The sequence below is a fragment of the Poeciliopsis prolifica genome, unplaced genomic scaffold (genome assembly GCF_027474105.1).
Source record: "Poeciliopsis prolifica strain line A6 unplaced genomic scaffold, Auburn_PproV2 SCAFFOLD005, whole genome shotgun sequence".
Taxonomy (NCBI): Eukaryota; Metazoa; Chordata; class Actinopteri; order Cyprinodontiformes; family Poeciliidae; genus Poeciliopsis; species Poeciliopsis prolifica.
In genome coordinates, this window is record NW_026562380.1 from 3,514,760 (window position 1) to 3,541,964 (window position 27,205).

The 27,205-nt window shown below is 38.1% G+C and overlaps 1 protein-coding gene and 1 long non-coding RNA gene across 8 annotated transcripts in view; one reads left to right on the plus strand and one right to left on the minus strand.

Annotated features, from left to right (window-relative positions):
• The window catches only part of LOC129359952 (signal-induced proliferation-associated 1-like protein 2), a 110,854-nt gene extending 97,052 nt beyond the window's left edge, over positions 1 to 13,802 (plus strand). For 5 of the 7 annotated variants that reach the window (XM_055029936.1, XM_055029939.1, XM_055029941.1 and 2 more), the window contains 5 exons: positions 2,082 to 2,301; positions 5,325 to 5,456; positions 9,069 to 9,186; positions 10,557 to 10,635; positions 11,018 to 13,802. In XM_055029936.1, coding sequence (XP_054885911.1) covers positions 2,082 to 2,301; positions 5,325 to 5,456; positions 9,069 to 9,186; positions 10,557 to 10,635; positions 11,018 to 11,164 — 696 coding nt within the window. In that variant the 3' untranslated portion in view covers positions 11,165 to 13,802. The remainder of the gene's footprint in view (positions 1 to 2,081; positions 2,302 to 5,324; positions 5,457 to 9,068; positions 9,187 to 10,556; positions 10,636 to 11,017) is intronic. The other 2 variants (XM_055029938.1, XM_055029940.1) reach the window with 2 other exon arrangements.
• Positions 13,803 to 19,325: 5,523 nt separating this feature from the next.
• LOC129359979 (uncharacterized) lies at positions 19,326 to 19,761 on the minus strand. Its single transcript, XR_008605975.1, has 3 exons — positions 19,677 to 19,761; positions 19,548 to 19,602; positions 19,326 to 19,393 (listed from the first exon to the last, which is right to left on the minus strand). It is a non-coding gene; the product is annotated as an uncharacterized LOC129359979 (long non-coding RNA).
• Positions 19,762 to 27,205: the final 7,444 nt, after the last annotated feature.

The following is a 27,205-nucleotide window of genomic DNA, read 5'->3' on the forward strand; positions in this document are numbered from 1 at the left end:
CCTGTAGCGGTAGATTTTTTACGCTGAATGACCCTGCAGTTTTATTACCTAACCACTAACTGCAAAGGATTTCAGTTCTAGCTGCCTGTGGATACATTGGTTGACCTGACAGCACATCATTTAACCTTTCTATTGCACGCATTTTATTCTGTACATTGAACAGCAACAAAAGTCACCCTCAAATAATCAACGATGCACAGATCAATATGGCAGAATAAGGTCAGCGGTCTAATTGACCATGATGTAGAGCCCCATACTGCGAGCTATAATGACCAATCTAAAGCACTTCCTTATGTGTTTACTCTGACACGTTTAGAGATGGATGATGCACAGCTAACCCAGAGGCTTTGTCTCCAGACAACTTCAACATAGACTAGCCGATCCAGAACGTTCATTATGCCGATTTGTTTGCCTGCTTTACCACTTCATAATTCAGATTATCTCAATTCATTCACCTTGAGAGGGCGACATGTAAAACAGAAGTACTTTATTTTTCTATCATATACACTAAACATTTCTCTCATCTAGAGTGTGGTAAGGTTCTTTCCACCGTTGTACAAATCTTTGAAACAGCAAACAAGAAATTTTGATTTTTCTTCCACCTTTTAAAACGATATATTACAGGAAACAATATAAACGAAATTAAAAACACTCAAAGATAACACATTCTTTAAACACTAGTCAAAAACAAAATCACAGCCCTTTCTTACATGCAGGTTCACATGCTGCTTGTCCACCAAGGTGCAAAGGCTTTTCATTTGAAGCTCCTTCTCTTCAGGGGTGCAGAGCATGTCATGTTTTCTGGCTTCTTACACTGACCTATTTTGGAGGAAATAGAGTAGACCGACAGGGAAAAAACTTGAGTTCAGCTGAAGTATGGGCCTCAAACTATTTTATTAACTTTGTTTTTTGGAAATTACTGAAGGAAAATTATCTTTAAAGTATGCTTTGCTTCTGATTGTAAACAGTTGCAACCTGTTGCACAAATATCGCTGCTGCAATTTAAAATATCTTAAAATGTTAAAGTCCATCAACTGAACATTTCTTTCTTGAATGAATTGCTTGATGATGGACTTAGCTTTTCAGATATGTCCAGTCGGCCAAAATAAAAATAAATTTCCATTTACCAAAAACTGGTATATTTTTGTATTGTCCTAGGGCTGCAACTAACAATTATTTTAGTTATCAATTATTCTGTCAATTACTCTGACAACTAATTTTGGCTCTTCCTGCAGATTTTTCATTTAACCATTTATTTTATTATTTTATACAGTATTGGAAATGCAAGTAAAAAAAATAATTTATTTAAGAAAACCAATATTTTATTGCTTAAAATGTGATGACAGAATTTTTTTAGAGTACTTGATCATTTGTAGCAAAGGACAAATTTGAAGCTAAATAAATACTAATAACGTGAAAAACTCAAACCTTTCTGCTCGACTTGACAACGTAAAGCAATTTTTTAAAATATCCAATTAATAATTGAAAAGCAAAAGGTGCTTCACAAAAAATTTTGTATGTTTGAATCTGTATTCTCCAGATAACGATCAATCGGTTATTAGATAGTTGATAACTGTTTCAATAATCAATTAATCATGTTTATTTGTTGCAGTTTTGCATCATTCTTCTAATCATATCTTTGAATTTAGATGCAGTTAGGCCTTGCTTAAGAGCTCGATCTTTAAGAAATGAAAATAAAACTCTTTACACTTGTTAGAGATTTCCTCTCTGCTGTCTGTGGCTTCTTACATTAAGCTCAGTGACCAGTGGTTGCCACAGGGGAGTGACCTCTGTCACCACCTCCACCAGCCTTGTCCCCTGTGTTTCCCACTCTGTCAGACACTCTCCAGCTGTGCTCAATCAGTCGCATTTTCCTGAGAGCAAAGGCTGTAATTGATTCCTGACACAGCTCCCTGATGTCACTGCCTCACCCTCCCAGCTGACTTCTTTTGTAAACCCGCTGTGCCCAAGAAAGTCAAAGGATGTCAGTGGTGCATGCAACAGGGGGGATTTTCTAGTACTTGCAGGTTTTGTTTCTGGTTACAACTATGTAGAGATGAATTCTTCTTCTTTTCCTGCAGGTGTTGGCACTGGGCAGTTTGTCACCGAGACGCTCGCTCTACCGGACGCTGTCGGACGAGAGCGTGTGCAGCAACAGGAAGGCTTCGTCCTACGCCAGCTCACACAGTTCCATGCTTGATCAAGCTATGCCCAACGACATCCTGTTCAGCACCACGCCACCTTACCGCAGCACGCTGCCTCCTCGCATGGTCCATAACCAGGGAGCGTCCAACCTCCGCAGTGAGTGCTAACGCACCGCAAAGTGTTTACCTTTTAACTTACAGGGTTTTATGCAATACAGAAACACTACACACAGTTTTATACTTTGTTTTACAAATCAAAATCAGAATGTGGTGTTCATTTGTACTCTCTACTCTCTGAAGTGTCTAATAAAAAGTAGGAAATGGAGTCCACCTGTCTGTAATTTCATCTCTGTATAAATCCAGCTGTTCTGTGAAGACTGCAGAGGCTTTGTTGGAAAGCTTTAGTGAACAAACACTATCATGAAACCGTGCACTGCAAAAACTCAAAGTCTTACTAAGTATTTTGGTCTAGTTCCTAATGAAAACATCTGATGGCACTTGAAATAAAACAAAACTAACTTGCAAGGAACTTTTTTGTACGATATAACAGCTTATATTAAGTTAATCATACCTTAGTAGATTACAAAGTACTAGTTCCACGGGCAGATTATTTTAACTGCATAAACTTCTTGTTATAAAAGCACTAATCTAGAATTTTTAAAATCATTTGTAAAAACTTACTAATGTAAAACAAACTCTTATATCTTGCTAAAAAAGTTACTCACAAGTTAGTTTTGTCTTAATTCCAGTGTAGAAAAAGACTTTCATTACAATCTAAACCCAAAATACTTGATAGATGTTGTGTTTTTACAGTGTAGAATCACAGGGAGAAATTTGTCTTTAAGTTGAAAGCGAATTTAGTTTATATTCCAAGCTTTGAACATCACACAGAGCTCTGTTCGATATATCATCTAGAAATAATAAAAAAAAACTATCAATGTAATGTCCACCTAAACTGAAAGGTGTTTGAGGAGAGCATTAATCAGAAAACAGCGAGGAGTTTCATGGTAACTGGTTGTTTAACGCTTAGTCATTCTTTCCTTTATGGAAGAGTGGCATAAAGAAAATGAATGTTGAAGGAAAGTCTTTAAAGTTTGCCACAAGCCATATAGTTAACACTGCAAACCTGTAGTCTAAATGCCTGGGATGTACAATTATTCTGTGGCTAATAGGTAGCAATGAATAAATGAAGGATTTATATAAAAAGAAGTTTACACAAGCATAACTCCAAATCACTGCAAGAGGATAAAATATAACAACACAAAACACACAAAACACACAAAACGTTGAAAATAAGGCTTGAGGTCATCAAATTCTTTGTAAAAAATCATTCTCAGATGATGAGATTTTGCTCTGGTCAGATTACAGAAACCAGAAAAAACATTACATTTCTGCTGAATAAAAGCTCACCTGTTTATAGAAGCAGAGACCTAAATTGGAAATGTAAAAATAAAGGCCAGACATTAAACAAGTTAAAAAAAAATTGTAAAAATCACACTTTTTGCTTTTTTTTAATTTTAATTTAATTGATTAATCAAGTAATCTGCCAAATGCAGTTGTGGACCTAATGGCCACAAAGTTACATTTTCACATCATCTTGAATGCAGCCTAACTGCAAAACATAGTGATGTTTGTTTTGCTGTGTCATGCTGTGGGTACAGAGAAACTAATAAAAGTTGAAGGGAAAACAGATGTAGGTAAATTAATTTCTGGAACAAAACATGCACTTGTAATTGTCCTTAACATACATCCAAAGCTACAATGCCAGGGTTTCTGTTACTACATGTTCAGTGAAAAGTCTAAATTGAAAATCTGTGATAAACCTTGAGAATTTATGTTGTGACGTTATTTTTAAAAAATGCACATACACTGAAAATTGTGGTTGTAACAGAATAAACTGTAAGGGATATTTTTACAAGGCTCTGCATGGGAATGACGGTTAAACTCCTAGAGTAACATGAACTGTGCATTAACAAACACCAGAGAGAATCTGCTTTTGATATAAACACAACTCCAAACGTCTCACAGAGACAGAAGGCTAACAACACTTTCTCATCATGTTGCTCCATGATTATCTCTCCCTCCTTCTGGCACCAGATAAGAGCCAGGATATAGTTACTTGCTTGAAGAGACACTTGTGCCCGACTGATATCATTAGCACAACTGAACACATTTCAGCAACACTCCTCCATATAGCAAACTAATTGGAAATGGGTGCGGCTGCAAGCTACTTGCACGCTCTCTGCCTCTGCGCCTGCTTCACGCAGACACTTTCCTGACTCTTCGACCCCGAATCCTCTGAATGTAAGGAAGTAAATGACAGGTGTGATGTGTCCCGATTTTAACATCTCTGACTTGAATGTGCCAGTTTTCCACCTGGGGTTTCACAGTTTCTGTCATACATAATGTTTCATTCGCTCATCATCCTCATCCCTGCCTTCCCTCTCTGTCCCTGCGGTCTCATTTCCATACCGCTCCTCACCTGTCTCTTGCTGCCGCCATTAGGTAGAAAATGGGCTTTGGAAAGATGTTTTTCTCTCCGGCCTGTTCTGGCTGTCAACCTGATGGGTTCCTGATTGTTTTGAAGGATAGTTGAGAACGGAGGCTCTCTCGTTTTTCCCTTGCAGAGACGGCCCAATTTGGTAAACAGTGAATCACTCAAGCTCCGAGAAGCTTGGTAAATTGAAAAGAGAATGTCACCTCAAGCTCTCTGTCTCTTTGCCGACTCCTTGCTCAAGCTTTTCTAAATGCCTCTCCAGTGAGCGGGAGTGTGCTAGTTGCATTTTGCGTCTTTCAGGGTTGAGATGCAGATGGAAAGGAACGGAGATGTTGACTGAAACGTCAAGATATTCTCCGAGACAAGTCATTTATCACCCCTCAAACTGCGCCTCTCTTGTGATTTGCAGAGAAGTTGGTTTGGTTGGTTTAATGTGACTTGAAACCTCTCATGCGGATGCAACACGTTCCTCTTAAGAGTGAGCGTTTGCATCCTTTGAGGATTTTCCAGATACATAAATGTCCCTTTTTTTTTTTTTTTTTTTTTAGCAGCGATGAATAGTTAACATAAGGTCCCAACTTTTCCCCTCCGATGCTCCTCTTTCATTCCTCCCCCTGTCGACGCTTAGCCCTGAACTCAGGCTGGGCTCAGACTCTCAACACAATACCTGCCTGTCTCTGCAGGTGAGTTTTGGTTCTCTGACGGCTCCTTGGCGGATAGGTCCAAGTTCAGCGACCCGGGCCTCATGCCCCTCCCAGACACTGCCTCGGGCCTGGACTGGTCTCACCTGGTCGATGCAGCACGAGCCTTTGAAGGTAACCAGCTTGGCTAGAGCTGCTGGCACCTTGTCTAAAACATTCCTCTTCCTTCAGCCCCGACTTCCCTGATCCCCCGGCTGCTTTGCGCAGTATATGTTTGTGTGTCTGTAAGCGGCAAGTGCTCACTCGCTTGCATGCGTTAGATCTTTGTGAGCTGTGTGTTTCTGAAATAAGTTCATTTCGCAAGTCATGGGATAAACAATGGCTGTCACTACTGGTGGAAAAGACGATAAAGTGGTAGGAGAAGGCTGATATGTGGCATGTTTTTAATGACTTATTGAGTGAACAAACTTAGTCGTGTGGGCTTTTAATTGTGTTTCTTATGTAATGGAAACACTGCGATTGCAAAATTGTGTTGTGTTTTTTTGGGCAGTAGCAGAGTATTGCCAAAGTTTTGCACACATTTGTAATGGAAACTCCACTTCTGATATTCTTCAGAAATAGGGTCAGGAACAAAAATGTCAATTTTTAAATAAGTTAGTTTTCCAGTTCTTTCTTTTAAAAATATTGATGGAAGAAGGTTGAGTGGAAGAAAATACTGTGATAAATTACCTGCCCTAATTTGAAAAATTGACATGCTGCTCAGTTGCCCAGTCCTCTTTTAAGATCTCATTTGTTTTCTCGAATCCAAAATCAGCACAGAAGTCTACTTCAACATTTTAGAGCACTTCATCCTTTCATTTGCTGACAAGTTTTACAGGGACACTAATTTACAAGCAGGAATTGGTAGAGTACTTGCCTGACCAAAACGCTAAACAGAGTTTTACCAAAAAGATGAGAAGCATCACATCTAACAGTTCAGATGAACTGAAAGCAAAACGGGTTTTCTTAACGGCCAAACAGAAACACAGGGAGATCCCCTCCATGCCACTATGCACTAATGCAGTAATTCATGTCAAAGGAGCCCTAGCCAGATATATAGGCAGGTAATGTTTAGTAATCCAAACATTTCTTTTGTCATAATCATACAAACAAGTGATAAATGCTTGAAATATATTGCTCTGTGTGTAATTGATCCATATGTGAGTTTTAATGAGTTTTTTCCACATCATGTGAAGCATCATCTGTTTATATATTTTATTATGCCTAATTTAAGCTCTACTGTCATGTCAGTGCATTTCATCTTCCGCTAGCATACCATGAGATTTTTTTTTTCTCTGTTTGAACTCTGCCTGACCCCGACCCGTGAGCAAACAGCATAGCTTGTGTTCACTCATTTGTCAATGCGGGTTTTTGCCTTTGGTTCATTTCCGGCCTCAAAGCATAAAGTCCATCACTTACTGAGGGAGAGGGGGGTTCAGCAGAGATGATGAAGAGCTTGACTGACAGCAGTAAGGCTGTTGTCATGCCAGTCAGTGCAAGCTACAAGATCATTCTTGGACATTTAAGCAGCTATGCTATGAGAGCAAGGGGATAATCAGGTCAACAAAGATGAAATGCAGTCCTAATAAATGTTCAGTTGTTTCAAGGTGAAGAAAACTGGTCACAGTTGAGAAGAATTTTTGTGAAAATTTGATAAAATGCCTAAATTTCAAGCAGATATATCCAGGTTCCAAGCCTTCTATGCCCTGTGCACTCCCCTCCTGGTGCATTTTTATTTCACGTTCATCTGTTATTAACATTAATATTGTCTAATAACAGGGTATGATGAGCCTGGCGGGCCACCAGGCTTTACTTGTGGAGGTTAAGCATTGCTTATTTATTTAAGGTTTTTTTTAAATGTTTGCATTTTTAAGCCTTTTCAAGTGTTAATCTTCCGATCTTTCAAAAACACATAATTATCAAGTGATATTTTCAAATTTTCTGTCAACGTTAAACATTTTTTATCTCAGAAACATGTCAGGCCGCTGGATGAATGACTGCTCTAGCATCCAACCGCCAGGCTCAGCAGGTTTTCTGGGGGAAATCTTGGAATAATATTTTCTTTCATCTTTCCTAAAAGAAAAAGAACATTTTTTTAAACATTTTTACGCTTCTGTACCAATCACTATTGAGGTCTATCCCGTTACTGAGTTCCAAGACATTTAGTCAGCTGGTTTTACTACTGTATGCGCTGTACAGTGGCAGCTGGAAAAGACAAGTGTTTTGTTGTTGATTCACCAGCCAGAAACTCCTTGCTGCATTCTTGTTGGTTGTGCAGGAGGCTCTACATCTGCTTTTCAAAGATGTATGACTGTATAAATGGGCATCTGTTTGCAGCCATTTTCATGTGTGAGTATAAACATTTGGTTGTGTGGCCTGGCCAGCAGCAGCTGATTTGGATTTAAAGTGACAAGATGCCCTAAAACATCTCATTGTGAAAGAAACTCAAAACAGCAGACTAAAGTTTCATTATCTAAGAATGATTATGTGCAAAAGATTTATTGAACATGTTTAATATAGAATATAAACCTAACCTTTCTTGGTCAAGGAGGCATAATAAGTCACCTTTAGTGATGTTTAAAAATGACTAACTCTGCTTCCTTTGCTGTGTTGAATACATATGCAAACAATCGATTGATTTTATGTCTTAAAACTTAAGAAATAAAACTCTCATTGGTGGATTTAGAGATTTTGTTTAATCTGAGGAGCATTGCAGGTATTCAGCCTGATCTCCAAAGGGCCCTTCTTAGATTTTTGTCTATTTCAGGCTTTGCTCTTTAGTCAAGCTGAATATTAATGACAAAAATGGAGCAGTTACAATCAAGTTTTTTTGCTGTGTGCTTAGAAATGCTACAGGCTTGAACCCCTAGTAAAGTAAGCTTTGGCAAATAATTTTCAAATATTGTGATATTCCCCCACAAATAAGCAGGATCACTTACAGTTACAGCATCTTTTCTATCCACAGTGGTGTGGTATCTTTTTCAATCTAATCAGGATGCTCACTAAATCTGGACATCGCCTCATCGCTAAAAGACAGGCAGCATCTCTACTGTCTGAGAAGACTTTAATCTTTCTGATGCAGCCATGGAACATGAGGAACGAATTCATTCATATGGAAATTAGGGCCTGGTCTCTCTTTGCTGCCTCTTGTGAGAGAAACCAACTCTGTCCTCATCCAACTTCTGTCTTAAAGTGGATTATCTTTCAGTTGGGGGATAAATTAATGAAAATGCTTAGTTCTGGTATGAATATGCAGATTTCACCATCTTTAGTCTTAAACCAAGGGCTGGAGAAGGACTGGTTTGTAGAGAAAAGAGCATTAAGCCTTAAAACTGAGAAATCCCAGAGAGCACTGTGCCAAGTTTGGGTTTTCCATGTGGCTTTGGCAAAGCTTAAAGGCCTGATATGGTGGAACAAGCATGACCAGTGTCTTACAGTTTCATAGTGGGAGCCAAACAGCTGTCAAAGGAAACTCCAGGGTGGAAACCACTGAAGCAGAACTCAAGGAGAGTGACTAGAATTATCTGGAATTATTTGGATGGAGATTTTAGTAAAGTGGTTTGTAACAATGCTTAAATAAGCTCCATTCATTGAAGCCATGAATGACTCACCCATCCTGTTAGGAACGCATGCATTCAGTTCAAGTTGTTCTGCTTTAGCTGCATGTTAGCCAAATGATTCAGGTTTCCTGCTGTGCTGTCAAAGCCGGATTATCTAACCGGTTCTGGTCACCTGTTCTGTTCCCAGACCAGCGCGTGGCGTCTTTCTGCACCATGACAGACATGCAGAGGGTGGAGGCTCTGCAGATCTCCAGAGAGCTGACCAGACGGGTGGTGGAGGCGGAGGGAGCAGCGCTGGAAGCAGAGTAGGAATCATTCACAGCACAACTAGCGCACAAACACGCAAACACAACTCCTGGAAGAAGCAAAGAGGGATTTTTGGCTGAAAACATTTAACAGCTGCGAATTAGTACTGTGTGCCTTTCAGAGAAAAGAAAGAACTAGAGTAAAACCTAGAGCATCTTGTAAAGAGTTTCTCCATTAAGCATGTTTAATTATTTATTTTCTTTCTTCGGTTGTCTTTAATCTTTTTATTTGCAATAGTTAGTTTCCCAAGAAATATTTACAAAGGAGTAAAGGAAATCTAGTGAGGGCAAGGCACCCATTCATGCAGCTAAAAGTTGAAGAGCGACTATTATGCCAAACTCCAGCAATAATGCATTACTTAATGGCCACCCAAGTAGAAAGTTGTGACTGCAGATTCTCCCAGCTCCTGTGTGAGCTCATAACACCAAGATTTTTATGGATGATTGGTCCAGTTAGGAGGAGGAAGTCAGCAGCTTCAAGACCTTAAACACCAGTGAGCGTACTCTGGAATTTAAAGGCACTCTATGGCAAGCCCAGTCGGCATGTAATTCACCAGAGTGGTGAATATCACATCTGGTAAGACTTTACAAAAAAAGTCTGGCAGCATTCAGATGAATGTTGGATGTGTGACCTTATAGAGTTTTTTGTTTGTGTAAAACTAATGGAACAGTGAATGGAAGCAGCTAAAAGTCTAACTTTGCTAGATATAATCAGTAGATGTTTTGATGATATCTTTCACCTAAAACACCCTGAAAATCCATCCACAATTGTTTTCTCTCAAGTTTTTTTGCCATTAGCAGCTACACATGTGATATATGTTTCAATAATTTTTATTTTATTTTTTGGGGGGGCGGGGGGTCAGACATTGAGAAAATACTCTTATTGTAAAAAAAACAAAAATCTTACCACCGGGGCTCATTAAAAATAAAAATTGTGCTTGAGCAATATTGTTTCATTGATTAAAAACATTACTTTTGCAAATAGCTTTCGCAGATATACCCACTGACTCGTGTTTTTGTAATACTGTGGCAAAACGTGTCGAACTGAGAAACCTTTTTAACTGTCACAAAGTTCACCTACTTTTCCTGCTCAGCTGGATATTTGAGGAAAGTGGGGTCTCACTCGCTGTGTAACAAACCCTATGTCAACATCCATATATATGCTAATGATGGTTATGATTATTAGAGGTGAGCTCCTGAAGGTTCTTCTACGCGATGAAAAAAGTTTTTTTTAAATAATTTATTTTTATATCATTAGAAATCAAGATTTTTTTGTTTTTCTGACTAAAATACAATATTTGCACTTTAAACTTGTTAAAAATTAAAGAAAGATGCATCTCTTAACTGTGTTTGTTTGTTTAAACCAACAGCAGCTCCCCGTCCACACTAACCGGCAAAGTCAACCAGCTGGAGGTCATCCTCAGGCAGCTGCAGCAGGACCTCAGAAAGGTGAGTTATGTTCCTGTTCTTAAGCTCTGGCACCTCTGTGCTTTTCTTTTTCTTTTTTTTTAATACCAGCAGCTAGTGCATGTCTGTGCCACTCAGCCCGACATGGAGTAATGGGTGCCCTGAGGTCTGCGTAATACATACTCATCCACTTAATTTGATATCCTGTTTCCGTTCCTTATTGTGTCCCAGCCCAGTGTTTCCCCACTTCCAGTAGAGTGCTGAGGAAATACACTTCTACCAGAGTGGAGGAAAAAGCTGCTTAGATACTTTAATGCTTCTCATTTACGCCACATCGACGAAAGACGGATGTGCTTTTAATAGCGGGGCTTTCATCAGCTCCTTTGTGTGCGTTAGCCTAATTTGCCTCTTGTTCTGTTTTCAGGAGAAGGAGGACAAGGCCATGCTGCAGGAGGAGGTGCAGCACCTGAGACAGGACAACATGCGGCTGCAGGAGGAGAGCCAGACGGCAGCAGCTCAGCTCAGGAAGTTTACAGAGTGGTTCTTTCACACCATCGACAAAAAACCCTGAGTGGCGCAAAGAGGACAAACAGAGGAAAGACGGAGCAAAAGAAGGCCTTCATCCCTCCTGTGCACCCACTCAACTCCCATGTGAGATTCCCAGATAAATCCACAACGAAAACAACATTAAAACGACAATTTCAATGAGTATTAAAAGATACTGTGCTGCACTGGATATTGTGCTGCACTGTGTGAGAGACTGAAAACCCAGATCTGGACTCTAGTTTGGGGGAACTCCTCTCTACTCCTCTTTTTAAAGTTACCAGTCTCTCTTGGGGAACCTTGTGATGTTTTGCTCTGGAGAGGACTTGAGAAAAGTAATTCCAGGGGAAAGGATCTCCGCTGAGTCCTGGGATCTTCTTACAGAAGTGGAATGTAAAGCTCATTTACTGTAGTCAACATTTAATCTACCTACGTAAATCACGTCAGTCTACTGTACTGTATACTCAGCTGTACTGTACGGGTGAATCTCAATACATTACAATGTTGTGTAAGCTAATTTATTCACACAACTCAGATGAATAAATTTAAACACACAGGGTGATATATTTCAAGCATAATTTTTGATTTTGATGTTTATGGGTTACAGAAAATGAAAAAAAAACAAAGTTACAGTACATTCTAAAATTACTAGCTAACAAATTTTCACAAAACTTTGCCAATATTGTGCTAATGTAAAAAGACATGATTTTGTAATTACTGTGTTTCCATTAAGTAAGAACTAGAGTTAAAATCAAATGTGAATAAGTTTGTTCACATAATAAGTCATTAAAAACATGCAGCACCATCCTCTTCCTACCACTGTCTGTGGTAACACCCAGTTGTTGATCACATGCAAATATATTCCAAATTCCAAAAATGCTAATTTGAATACAGCCAAAAAACCACCTTAACTTTTAATGAAAAAACTTAAATTGGCCTGTTTCAATCAAGTACATTTATTTTCATAACTCCAGTTTGCATAGTTAAATAGAAACACACCTATAGACTGTGGAAACTTCATGTGGATTGGTTTCTGTGATATCACAACATTTTTCTTTTTACTCAACTTTCCATTAATATGCTTTGATACAGTAGTCTATAATGAGCTTTGTTTTATACTTCTCTCATGGCTGTACTTGTCTCTGTTGATGGTGCATCTCTTTCTACTACACTTTTTTCTTCCACTCTACTTTCCACTAGTATTTTTGTATACATCTCTCTTTGAACTGCCAGCTTTTTTGGCAATAGCCTTTACGCAACTTGTAAGGGACGACAATATCTGTCAGTAAGTAAAAAAAAAATGGTTTTCAGAAACTTGTGAAGTCAAAATGATCAAGATTAATAGAAATGTGAGCTTGAAATGATCACTCTGTGTGGTAGATTTATACAAAATGAGTTTCACTTTTCATAATTGAATTACTGAGCTACTTTTCTTTTTTCTAATGTACTGAGAGGCACCTGTATCATTCTGCGCACAGTCACTCAGCTGTTTCTGCTGCATCGGCCCTCACAGACGTTGGGGGAGCAGAGGGTTTGAGGCGAGAGTCGGAGGGACAGGAATGTACCAGACGAAATAAAGTGATGCTGTCTGCCTGCACCAGGAGGAATCCACATATGGTGGGCTTGAAATGTTCAGTGTGTCGACGGGTGGGAGGGGATGAATGTAGCTCAACCGAGACCTTTTATTTTCTCTGAAACTCTCGTTCCCAAAGCTACAGAAGTTCTGAACATTTGACGTGTTTGTTTTCAATCAACTTTCCTGTTTTTTATTTGTTTTTTTCTTTCTCCTCTGTGTTGTAACGTAGGTTCACATGGCAGTAATTTCGATGTTTGAAGGTGCTTTCTCCCTCAGCACATATTTGTCAGTAGTTTCCATTTACCGTCAAAATGTCCTAGCAATAACAAAGTGGTAGTTACAAAACTGTGTTTTTTTATTTTGTTTTTGGGATTTTCTTTTCTTTCTAAAGGAAGTTAGCACAAGTGTGGATAGTTTCTTTTGAGAAGCAGATGTTTTTTGACATGTATTTATAAAGCTGGAAGAGACTGTGCCTAAAACTGGTTGTAAATGGATTTTTTTCTTTGTTTTTCTCTGTCAGCTCTCTTTTATAAACACATGCCTTGTCTGTGGCTCACTGAGATAAAATCGTTTGAGTGTGAGAGTGTGTGTGAGTGTAACAGTATGAGTTCATATGCAGTGGTTTCTAGAGTATTGGAGCGGACGCCAGTGAACCACACTTACAATGCCAAATGTGTTTATTTCTGTACATAACTGCCACAGAAGTGTCTTGTATTTAACACTATTATTTAAGCTTATTTAACCTAAAGTTGTTTATTTTATGAAGCTTCTTTGTTTTTTTTCTGCACAAATGAGAGATAAATCTCTGTGTATGTTGTAAAGTGTGTTGCTTTGCAGGGCAAAAATACAACAAAAAATCAAACCAACAACCACAAAACAAATTACGTATATATTTAACTATATAAATAATTTTGGAAATTCCAACATTTGGATGCTGCTAGATGAACAGATCGCTGGTTTGTATGCTTTTAAAAATGTCTCCTCGTTACCAGTTTCCTCCCTGGTGTGGGATGTTGGACGCATTTGATTGTTTGTTTTTCTGTTGTTTTTTATTTTATTTTGTTTTTAATAAATGTAGTTGTAAAAATCAGACCATTTTCCCATTTGCAGTGTCTTATTTTCTAATCTCAATTAAGCAATGTTGCATGAGAAAGATCTGAGTTTTTTGGGTTTTTCAAATAGAAAATATTGCAAAGTATATGTGACATCACTACCTCCAGAACTCCGCCATGACAGATGTCAGAACAATCAATGCGCTCCTCTAAAGCTGGGCTATGAATTAGATCATCAGGAATGGACCAATCACAGCTCTGCACGTTGCCTCTCCTCGCGCTGCCGCTGCTTAATGACTTCAGAGTTTCTTATTAAAAATCAACAGACACAAAATGGAAGAGCTACTAAAATCACATTATCAGCATTTAATTAAGTCTCCTGTTTGTTGAGCATCTCTGCACAGTGCAGCAGATTTAATTCATTGTACAGAGCTGGACCAAAGCTGTATGAGGCCTGGAGCAGAATCTGACTTAGGGGCCCCTCTTGCTACTAGAAACATCAGCACTTCAAACAGCTTCTGTTAGATTTACAAAAGTTGGAAACGGCTAGCTTAAGATATCGGGTCATACATCCTGATTTCATGATGTGTTGATCAAATTATTGACTGCCTGGATTCACACCACATGATTTATATCACTGTGTCATAAACAGAGTTTCTCCTTCACACCGGAGCAACATGATGGTGCGCACTGTCTCCATGGTTATATTTAATATCTTTCTAATCACACTTATAAAGTATATGAATGTTTATCTTCTTGCCTTGTAAAAAAGTGTTCACTGCAAATCTGCGATGCTGACAGTCATTATAATTGACGGTTGCTATATGCATCGCTGCCATATTTCCTCATTTAAAGTTATATAAGAAAATAAGTTTGGTTTGTATCAATTGAAATCAACTGAATAGAAGCAATATTGGGTTACAGACGTCTGTTTTTGTCTCTAAAGGCAACTACTGCACCAAGCTGCGCTATGATGTTGGCGGAGTTCTGGAGAGCATAAAGTCACACGCAAACAATATGAAATCTAGTGAAATTATTCGGTAAAATCCAGCTGCCAGTTGAGATTCTTATACATAAAATCAACATTTCAAATTATATCCTTTCATAATTTATTTGTGTATCGATACTGTGATGGACTCGCCGTCTCAAGAATGAGCGAGTATAAACGATGGATGGAAATGTTAACATTATTTTGACTTTCACATGAAAAGGTTTTAAGGAATTCTGATCAATCGTGGCTTAAAACGGATCTGTCAAAGATCGTCTCTGCCCAAATTGAGTGGTGGTTTCATCAAATCCCATGTGCCTCGAGGAAGTTCAATTAGCTGAAACTGTTCGTATAGATCAGATAGTTTAGTGCACAGCTTTGAGTTTTCAATAGGTCTGTGGTTACATTTGGTGAATTGAGAGGCAGTGCCTACAATTATTGAGTTCATGTTTTTGTCTCACAGAAGGGAAATTCATGCAGGAAAGCCTAAGACACTGATGCATGTGCAAACAGCTCATTTTATTTTTGCGCAGAAACTTTTCTTTCTTGTTCCTGATGCGTGGAACAAAGATCGTTTTCTGTCAGACTTTCTTTATCCTCTGTTTAGTAAACAGCAGGTGTGCTGCTAAGTCTTTCCAGTTGAAACATGAAACCATAATGTGTTTGGGACTTGATTCCCTCTGAGTTGATGGGCTTTAAATAAATGACAGATGTTGCTTTCACTGTTTGCAGCGGCTTGTTAAATAATTAATCATAAGCCTTTCTAGATATGGAGAGAAAAACAATTAAATTTGTTTGCTACTTCCTGCATAAAACCTCCTGCCCAGCTGCTGAGGTGTGACTCAATCTATGAAGGTTTCTCAGGTTTGCAGCTGCATTATGTCACAGGTCAGGGGTGTCCAAACTTTTTATCACATCAGAAGAACATGTGGGCCAAAACCTTTAACTCTTTTAAAAAGCTAACACCACAAAAAATAAACTAAGTATGCAGTATGTTAATTTTTTTTTAAGAAAAGTGAAGCGTAGATCAAAACCTGAGAAGGAGTTTTGCATCCTTGCCTCATTAAAATAAAGGCATCCAGTTTGCACATTCTTTGGCTCTGAAGAAAAGAAATTACAGAACAAATGAGTTTATTTTCAGCACAAGAACAGGGTTTGGTTCACTCTCTCTCAGAAAACATTTGCTGCATTCAAGCGCGATAACTTCATTAAATACATATTTTGATGCATTAAAGTCTGCATTAGAGTAAAGGTCACTGGATACATGTGGTCAGATTTTTATGTAAAATTAGAGATACAAAAAGTCTGGTTATGAAAACCTAAATATTTTATGTTATGCCTCTTCTTCTTGTATTTTAATAAACATCAATTAATTGCTGTCTCTGTTAACCACCATTGTTGGGGGATCAAATTTGTCTCATTATTGAATTGAGTCCCGTAAAAAATCAGGACCGAGACCACCAACGGCCCCCGGGCCTCACTTTGAACACCCTGTTCAAACAGATCTAAAGTTAACTGCCATGGAAACACTTTTTTTTTTTACATCACACGTGTGGTGATTAACAAGCAGCTGTTTCTAGTGGCGCAAACCGTGATGAAGAAGAAGAAGACAGGAAGTAGTTGGAGAATGATGGATGATGGCGCAGCAGGTTTTGTAATGTCTTCTCATGTGGACCACTTATCCACGTGTGATTTTAATTGTCTTTCTTATTTTCACAGAAACAACATAATCGCAAAATTGTAGGGTTTTTTTGTTTCTTTTTTTTTTTTTTTTTTTTACATTCGTGGGATATAGAAAACGTTTTGCGCTGCGAATGGCTTTACCTGTGAGTTTGGCGGAGACGTGGGCCTGTTTGAAAGTCTGAAAGCAGATCACTGGTTTCAGCCTGACCTCCCTGTCAAGCTTCTCCACATCACCAACCAGCTCTGTGTTGGGCCCGGAGCAACACGCAGTCAGGAGGTGGTTAATCTACATGTATATGTGCTGTGCGCCAGGATGGCAGATGGGAACCGAAACTGGCACAAAGTGAAAGTGTTGCCTGCTTCAGATGAAGGAGGGAGAGGTCCAGGGTGCGGAGCAGCTAAATGGAAATGCCAAGTGTCTTCTACATGAAGAAAATCTGGACAAACATAAAAAATGGACTGAGGCTTGGAGGGAGAACCAAGTGGCTGTGGCAACAGAAGCACCGGTCCAATCCAATAACGCAGTGACAAGCTGGAATTTCATTATCCTCAGAAAATATGCTGACAAGCTGTAACTCTGAGACCCAACCCATTAGGTTGACGGTTTGAACCAGCCAGATGGTTCGGGCTCCCGGTTGTACAAACCATATTTGGTCTCTAATTTCTTCCTGTGTCAGCGGTTAAAAGCATAAACGCTGACATTTCTCCTCCGTTCAGGAGTGACGGTCATCTGCAGCCACACAGATTTGTGGCTCATCACTCATAATAGCTTGTGACTGCAGCACAGTTGTCCTGCTTTCTCAGTCCCACGGCAGATGCTCCCCTGCTGTGAGTTCCACGCTGGTCCGGATCATGTTACCCAGAATGGGTTCAGAATGCCTTAAGCACAGCTGGCACCGTGCAGAGGGAAGGAGGGGGCGGTTCTCATCGACTAGGCCCAGATATCAGCTTCACATATCAGATTTCTCGCAAACAGAGAGCTGGGTTTTTTATTTCTGGAAAATAAATGAGAAAAGGCAAAAACATTCTCAGTGGTGTAGGAAAAACCCTTAATATATGTTCATTTTTATTTGCAGATGTGTACTTTTACACTAGAAAAATAAAAATGCACTGCAAAAACATACTCTAGTTTCTTTTCTAAATATCTTAATACACTTAAAACAAAACTAACTTATTTACTTGTTTTAAGCTAGTAATTCCTTAATATTGATGAAATATGCTCCATTGGCAGATTATTTTATTTAAAACAAGAAATTTTTTCATGTTATAAGTTAATTTATCTGCCAGTTGAACTAGTACTTTTTCATCAAAAGAATTGTTTACTTAAAACAAGCCTTACTCTTAAGTTAGTTTGAATTATTTCAAGTGCAAATTTAGATATTTGCTCTAGAAATTATACCAAAATCACTTTTATGTTTTTGTAGTGCAAATCTCTGAGGTTTAGTATCGGCCAACGCGATACGGAGAAAACATTGCTAAGCTAAATTGAAACATTTATTTTTTTGGTAAATGCAGACATAAATGTACTGAATTACAGATTTATCTGATAAATGCGTCAGTGCAGAACATTTAAATTCATCAAAAAGCTTGGTCAAATGTGAAAACTTTCCTTTTAGCAAACTTTCTTTCAAAGAGTTTGGAATTTGAAAGAAGTAGGAATTATAAGTATACTTTCTGAAGTTGATTATAATATGAAAGAAGTTGTTTAAAATTAAAATTACACTTATTCTTAGCAACTCTTATTGCTAAGTATTACTATATCCAAACTAAAATACAATAAAATATTATCATAATAGACTCATAGTATTACAAGTATAAAGTCATAATATTTTCAGAATAAATTGAAATTATTACAAGAATAAAGTTGTAATTCTGACTTTATTTTGTAGAAGTCATCGTATTCCCGTACGACTTTATTCTTGTAAAAAAATTAAAAAAAAAGAAAACATGTAATTTAAATAAGACAGCTGTGTCCTGATTTTCATAAGTCAAGAAATGGCAACAGACAGGTGGTTATTCATCAAAAATTAACCCAATCTACAGTTTGGAGTTAATTATAATGTTTAAAAAAGAGCCGGAGCTGTGGGGAGGAAGATGGCATTTTAAAATCATCACAGCATCATCATTTTGTTCCCCAAGTCTGCCTAGCAACAGCGAGACACTTCTGCATGCCAGAAAGCAAATTTTTACCCTACAATTTAACTGGAGCTTTGTGCTTTGATAAAATAGAAAAACTATTTAAGTTCAACATGAACATGATTTCAGGAACTCTTAAAAATATCGGAAGATTTTCAGTAAAAATCCCTCATAATTCAGATTTAAAACAGTTTGGTCACGATCAATAATGCTCATATTATTAGCTTAGCAGTTAATAATATATAATAATGTATTATGTATGAAAATTTAAATGTCCAACGGAGACATTTACATTTTAATTTGGTAATTCTTTAAAAATGCAAGAAAATTATAGCAAATCTCTTTAAATTTTGCAGATTTTTTTTTCCCTTATATTTTCTCGAGGTCAAACCAAGCAGATTTTACTTCTTTCCAGCAGAGAGAAATTAACAGTTTGCTGCTTAGCACACAGGCCTTTGGTTACAAATTAAAGATGTAAATTTTTAAGGCTTTCAATGCATCTCTTCCATGTGGACATGGAGAATTACTCACAACTCATTCCTATCAGTGCTTTTCGCCTTGGTGCTGTTTCCTTTGTTACTTGAAAGCCAGATGATAACCGTATTGATCTCCACATTGTTTGCGAGTGTTGAGTATGAGAGGAAAACTGGGAAAACTATAAATCATCGACTTTTCTTTCTCGTTGGCTCTTACTGAATCTCTGATGTGTTGTGTGCCTGAGAGGCATGCCAGGAGGATAAGCTCTCTCACCTGGACTGTTTATCTGTGCAGCTCATCTCTCCTCTGCTGGCCCTTTGAAAATCCCCCTCACTCACTGGGGAGCTGCAAGAGAAAGCAAAGAGAAAAGGGGGGGAGAAAAAAGACACAAAGAAAAAAAAACAAAACCAGTAAAGAGTCATCTCTCTCCCCCATCTGCCTGCTGCATCCCAGTGGGCTGCTGCTGCTGTCAGTCAGTCACAGGTGACCATCCTCTTACCTGGACCCAGTGAAGGGCAGCGTATTATAAAGCTTCCCTGCTTTCTTTGAAAATCCTTAAAGGTAAAACAGGGGAAAGGAAATCATTTTGCAGAAAGGTCACTGGAGGGAGAGTGACTTCAAATCTTACATCAATCCGAGGCGACGGCAGAGAAAGCCTCCTGTGTTCAACGTGAGAGAAAAGAAACGAGGCCCGCGTCTCGTGCTTCACCGGCAAATTAGCTAAAGAGACAGGAACAAATAGATCAGACAAGGGCAGGTGAATTATCTTCATTTGCAAGGATGTCCTTGTGTCCTGTCCTTTCAGCCCCAGAGCAGCAGCAAGCTCAGCTATTGATTCTCAATCCTGTGAGGAGGCTTTTCAGGAAGGACTTCAGAGCCACTCTTAAACTTTTTTTTTTTCCTTATTTGGAGTATTGATCACATAAAGTTTGATAAGCCTGGCCAGCTCATGGAGCTTGGCCAGGCATTTCTTGCAGGGGGTCCTGGGAATATTGATATCTGATGGATGAACACAAGGTGTAAGCATGGGGGTGTTTAGTTCTGAATAACAAATAGCCCCACTGATCCATCATAGGGCGTAAAAGCTTAACTGGAGAAGGAATCGATCCCCTTTGTGAGAGGTGGAGCTATGGAGATGCTGAAGGTCAAACGGAACACGCTTTTGAGACTTCCTCTAGTTGGCAAAATGGAGTGAAAGAAGTGATTAACCTGGCAAACAAACATCCTTCTGTAAAGGAAAACTCATGCTGGGAGAAGTGCGGCAAATAGGAGCCGTCGTTATCTCCAGGTGGGGACTGATAAAATCAGCCTTTTTGCTGCTCCGGTGGAGTTGTTTACATTTGACTTGAGCTAATTTGCATTAATGCACTGCAAATACGACAGTTAAAAAATGCGATCTAGAGAAACGAGACGTTAATCTTAAGAAACGTTTTTGTTCATGAAAACTAAAACATATTATTGTTCTTAAAATATGTATTGAAAAGTTTACATTACAACAAAAAGTACAGAAATAACCCATGAGAACAACGTATTTATGGAGCCTTTGCACGTGATGTCACGGTCTCCAGAACTCCTCCATGACGGACGTCAAAACAACCGATGCTTTCATTTAAAGCTAGTCAAGAAAAGCTCAAATCTGTAATCTAAAATCGTTTCTATTTAGTTGATTTCCATTTAAAAACAGTCACAGACAACTTCAAAATCGTAAGCTATGCTCCACTGTTGGCATCCCCGTTTAGAGCACTTCTTCTTTTTTATGGCAGTTGGCAAAACGCTGAGCACACTCTCTATGTGTGACATTATTGCATCCTCTACTGTGCATGCAGGACACTTTCAGGTCGTTTACAGTTCACACTGGAGAACACGTACAAGTCGGACATATTTGAAAGTGTGAATGGCCACAACAAAAACAATCTGATTTGACAAAAAATCAGAATTACGTCATTTTGGGCTGCAGTGTGAACGAATCCTTACTCTTTCTTTTGTTCCTATAATTTCAATCTGAGACTGATCAGGGGTTAGTTTCTCATTTCATATAGCAGATGTCGACACCTATGCCTCTTTATTCTGCACGTCAACAAATGTAATAACCGTTAATCTATGGATCAAGACGTACAAACTGAAAGTTTTGGGATTTTAATCAGTCTGCTTCAAAGAAGAACTTTCAGTACACGGGGAGTGATGAAGCAAACAGTGAATGTTGGTATTTTCCTGAATAGTTCATTAATCGGTTCAATAAGTAGGAATTAATGTTCGCTCCTTGCTCTGCTGGTGGCAGCTCGATGACGATGGGGGAACAAAACGCCACCAGTGAACTGAAATGTAATGAGGGATCAGTCTGACGTGGAAATCTGCCACAAAATTTATTAAAAGTCATTTCAGTTTTCTCCTGATAATTCCGGTGTAATAAAAACTTTTTCTGGGTCAACTTTATATCCTTCATGAAAAATGAGCATAAACAAAAAAAAAAAAAAAAAAAAAAGATGCATGTTTTGTTTAAAGCTGCAAATCTTGCACTACAAGAGGATCTGTTTAACACAAGTGTTAAGCTGTCTGTCTGACCTCAGTTATTATTTCCCATTGATTGCTTATGCAGTCAATAAGGTACAACATAATTAGTTTGAAAGTATTTGCATGACAAAGCACTCTCAGGATGGATGACCTTTAATTTCTGCAAAAACAAACAGCTCAAATCCCCACATGTGCTGTTGTCTTTTATTTATTCACTGACTCAACTTTTCCGGTTCCGTTCCCCAGAGTGACATGAGGGCAGAAGAAAGCTGTTCAATATTGGCGTGTAATAATAAAAGTTCAAACTCTATTGAGCTTTTGTAGTTCTCTCTTTATTAGTCCATTTTTCTTCCTTAATGTGGCACTTTGCTTTAAAAAAGTTCTCCCTACTGAGACATTATTCCCAGACTTCTCTGATTTTTCTCTTTTTTTTCTGTCATTCTCTAATTGAAAAAGCAAATCATTATATTTTAGAGTCGGAAAACCAGGAACATTAATATATAATTATATTGAACCACAAAGTATAAAGTGTTTTTTTTTTCATTTTCTTTTAATTTGTCCTCTCCGGATGTCCGCTTGTGTTAGAAAGTTTAATCAATAAATGTGCCGTTTCAGCTTTCTTTCTGTTTTACCCATTACAATTAGCTGCAGCAGCGCCTTGTTTCTTTTCTCAGTGTCTGAGCCAAATGAATGACAGCTTGTGTATCTATATTTTAAATTCATTCCTAAACACCAGATGTGTAGCAGAATTTGAGTGGCAGGACAGACCATGCCTTTAGAATAATGTTGCTGTATTTATGAGGGAAACACAGGCTAAATGTTTGAGAAATTCAACATATAAAGGCAGAAAAAACTGTAACCTGAAGCTTCTTGGCCAAAAACAAACACCACTCAATGAACCTGGGTAAGCTTGTCCAACAATTCACTATTTTTACAATGTGAAAGAACCCAAAATACATAAAAATGTTAGACCACCAGCATCACACAAATCCACAAAACATTATTAAAATGACAAGGTAAAGGCATTAACCAGGCATTAATTAACTCTCTTGGTGTTTCAGAAAGAAAGGAACTAGTCAATTTCAAGGTCTGACAATCAGAAGAAAGAAATTGAAAATGGTTATCTTAAATGTTTGGCTAGCACAATCCATGGTTAACGCTGAGACTTTCAGCTGCTTCCATTCATTTTGTGCTCACTAATCTAAAGTAGGCTATTCTGGTTGCACGGTTATTTGAAGACACAAATCCTTGCAGAAATCTTTAGCTGTTGGATTCTGATTCAAGCGGAAATCCAAGCTATCTAATTTTGTGTTGGGGAGCTGCTCTGTTTTGGTATCCAAATCTGGTGTTTGGTGTGTAACATCATCGTCTCTTCAACAAGCGTTCTCAGCTGTCTTGTGCTTGTTTACTTCTCTTTCCAGTTTGTTTGTTTTCCACACATTTCTCAGTTTTTCATGTGTAAATAAATATCTGGTTGAAAACAGATATTTAAATGCACCTTACAAGAAAAAACACAATCTGATAATCTTTCCTTTTTTAGGTAAATTGGGATTACTGGAACCATTTCTATTTGTTAAATTCGGTTTAAATAGTATTTTGCTGAATTTCAAACTGTATGACTTGGGTTGAATATTTTGACAATATAACAATAATTATTGTTGATTTTGACAGAACAGGTTCGTAGGACTCTGTGCTCACACGCAGTTTTCAAGCCAAAATTTTTTATTATTATGTTTAAGCAGTTATGGGGCATAATCTTAAACTGCTAGTGTGCCAGTTACTCTACAGGTTGTTGCTAGAATATTAATCCTCATTACAGTCCATCTTGGTCGTTTTTCTTCCCACTTGCGAGTATCAGGAAGCAGAACAGTGACATTGGTCAATTATCAGCGACGTTCAGGTCGGATTAATGCAACCTGGATGTTCGGTCATATTTAAATCAGATACCCAAGTGGCCTGGGTCACATTAAAAAAAAACCGACCTGTGTTCAGATCATCATAAGAAAATTGGATATAGGCAAAAATTTATGTACATCGCAATGTTCAGCTCTGGAGAAAATTAAGAGCCCACTGCATTGAACCTCATGTTAAATCATTAGTATTGTTGTTTCTAAATGAATATCAGCTTGTTTTTTTTGCATTATTTGAGGTCTGAAAGCACTGCATTTTTTTTGTTATTTTGACCATTTCTCATTTTCTGCAAATAAGTACAAAATTTTTGCTTGGAATTTTGAAAACCTGCTGTCAGTAGTTCATAGAATAAAAGAACAGTGTACATTTTACTCAAACACATATCTATAAAGAGTCAAATCAGAGAAACTTATCGTTTTAAGTGGCCTTTTAATTTTTTCTAGTGCACTGTGCTACTGATTTATTGACCACATACCAGTATAATCACATAATATTTCTAATCTATCGTGAAGTGCACCAGTCCCTCCTGATGCAAAACATCCACACAACATAATGCTGCCACCTCCATGCTTCAAAATTAGGGAGATGTTCTCAGACTTGTGCCCCAAAATAAATTCACAAGTGAATGTTTTGGTTTTTAATACAACACAAGTATTAAATATGTTGTGAAATAATAAATCTCTGCTCTTACTATTCTGAAATTTAGGACATTGATAGAATTTTGGTAATCCTGAGTAACATAAGAAATGAAATGTTTGTCCGGATTCAATGTCAGAAAGAAGTTTATGCATTCAGAATGAAACAATACTCTAGTAAAAGTAACTCTCTTTTGACTGAATAACATATTTTAGGTGTTTTTTCATGATTATTAATAAAGACTTTTCTTTTTAATAATCAAACAAAATCATGTAGTGAAACTCTGATTCGCTAAATAAATTTAATGTCAATCAAAAAATATCCCTACATAATTTGACGTAATAACTGCAGCAGACTATAACATTGTTTAGATAATATTAAGATTGGATTTCAATCCGTCATAAAACAAAAACACAAGTAAATAATAATAAAAAACAATTACCTGCCTGCCTGCCTGCCTGCCGGTTCCTTTTTAACAAACTGCAGAAACAATATTTGAAATGATGGGGCTTTGATGCTTTGTGTTTGTTAGTCCAATATTTTCTGCAAGAAAGGAGGGGGAAGCTTCTCAGTGGATGCAAAGATCAGAGACGAATGAGACAGAAAATAGTTGGGTTTTTTTCCCCTTCATCTCTCTCTGCTAATGCTTGGCTTAACAACAAAGCCAGCTACCAATCTGCCTCTTTTTATACCGCCTGTCTTTTAGAAAAAATACCCAACCCAAATATTCTGCAGCTGAGCATTACTCTCAGACAAAAAATGTCAAAAATCTATATATATATAATTCCCTCTGGTTCCACCTGCTTTCCTCCAGCTTGTGGATTCTTTAATTGTGCCTTTTCACATGCAGTCTCTAATCATCAGGCTCCATCAGCTCGCGATGTGACAAAAGTCAATGGGCCGGCGAGGAGAGAAAGAGCAACACCAGGGGCAGGAGGAAGCTTTGTGGCAGCTTGTGTGTCTGTGAGCAGCTGGAAAAGTTCAAACCACAGCAACATCTGCAGCGATTGCGGTCATGCTGCTCTCACACCAAGAAGGAAAAGTTTTTAGAGTCATAAAGAGCCAAAATGCTGAGATGTAATAATAATCTAGATCATATTTAGCCTCATTCTGGACTTTACTGGGATGTGGGGTTGTGAGTCCATATGTTTTAAACCTTATTTCTTAGTGTAATGATGTATTTCACCCTGGCCAAGAGCCAGAACTCTTTATATCTGTTTGTGTTGTCTCAGATTTGTAGCTACAGCAAACAGTGTGTTAAAGTATGCAACTTAGACTTTTTCATTTGATCTGGATTAACTCCAGGGAGAGAAACAACATGTTTAAGTTATCATGCTGTAATTATCCTTGATTTAAGGCCAGTTTATGTATTCATCTGGATGCTGAAACATTCTGTCACTTTTATTCTTTCCAAGTTTCCTGGAAACTGCTTTAGTAGCCATAAGTTTTCAGCTGGGATATGCATCTACTTTTATTCGCCCCTTGGGAAAGAGGTGTGAAATGTCTTATAAAAAGATTATACTTCTGCTGCAGGAGTATAGTCTTATAATGAAAAAGTGGGACTTTTTCTTTTTTTTTTTGGCTTCCTCTGTCATGTTGGTGGTTACTGATGGTTATTACAGGGATTTGGTGATCCAACCATGCCACTCCTGACTGCAGCTCTGGCAGTGAGCTTTGGAGCTTTGCTTAACTTCCGTTACTTGCTTACTCGCTGTGTGTGGTGGCAAAATAAATATGGATCCTCATCCAGCCAGAAATTAAAAATCTTAAGTTGTGTAAATATGTGGAGTTTCCTGAACTCTACTGTAGCTCTATCTGGAGACTTGAGCTTTGGTCAGATGATTTAAAGCTTGAGCTTTTGTCAAGAAAACTGCTGGAGATTTGTGATGTTATGACCCTATTTCTTTTCTAAAGACTGTGGGATGATTGTTAGATTGGTTTGTAGCATAAACCTTTTGAGATACCAGGAAATTTTGTCAGCAGCCTAAAAACAGTGTTCTTCTGTTGTTGTTTTTTTTTTTTTTGCATAATAGTGATCCAAAGTCACTGCTCAAAAACAACAAAACCCAAAATGATTCACAAAATACAAATGCAACCTTCTTGTATTATCCCCAAGTATCAAGATTCAAAATGTTGCCTCTTAATTAATTGTCTTTTCTTTTTTTGTAAAAAAAAAAAAAAGAAAAGACAATTAACTTACATCTATATTTTTCTGCAGTGAATACATTTTCTCAAATGTATTCACCATGTGACAAAAATGTGGACACCCCTGCTTTAAACCAAAGCTCCCTTCGTGTTGATCACAAGACTTTTAATGCTCTTCTGTTGCATACACTCCTGTGTTATTCTCACTTGCCAAGAACCACATACATGTGCAAGGACTTGCTGATGAATAAATAGGTTGCTTTGTTGTTAAATTTATAACAAATAACACTTTCTGCTTTGATCTACATTCAGTTTTTCTTGTGGCTGCGAAATTTAAGTTTGATTACTCGTGTAACTGCGGTGGTTGCATTTATTCCACTCCTCCCTTTGGGATTTGAACATGTAAAGTGCTTAATCTAACACATAAATTCCTCGTTAAAAAAAGCGTAACAAAAGGCTGCTCCTCCTCCCATCACACTTCCCTCTAGTATCACTTTGCTTTCCAGGCGCTCTGGCTCTCTCCAAGGAGCAGAAGCATTAAACGGGGATGAAGCTAGTCTTTAAGTCTGGCTGTTAGTGAGAGCAAACCCTGCCCCTCCTACGCCTCACACCAAACACACAACAAATAGGATCTAACGAACCACCATCTGGTGGTACAGCAGACCTGGGAGTCTGGCTTGCATGGGGATTCTCACTAACACAACATCCCAAGTGGCTTCAGAACCAAAATGCTAATTCATGTAAGCCATACCTTCTCGTGAAACGCCGAAATATGGTTTCGTAGCAGCCCAAGTGTGTCTCAATCAAGAGCTCCTCAATATTGTGTTAATATATTTATAGCAATCTCTAAATGCCCATTTGTTGGTTTGTGGTGTGGAAAAAGGCCAGCTAATGGCTCTGCACACTTGTGTTGTTATGAAAAGCTGAAATGAGTTTCTCTGTGTGCACAAAGGC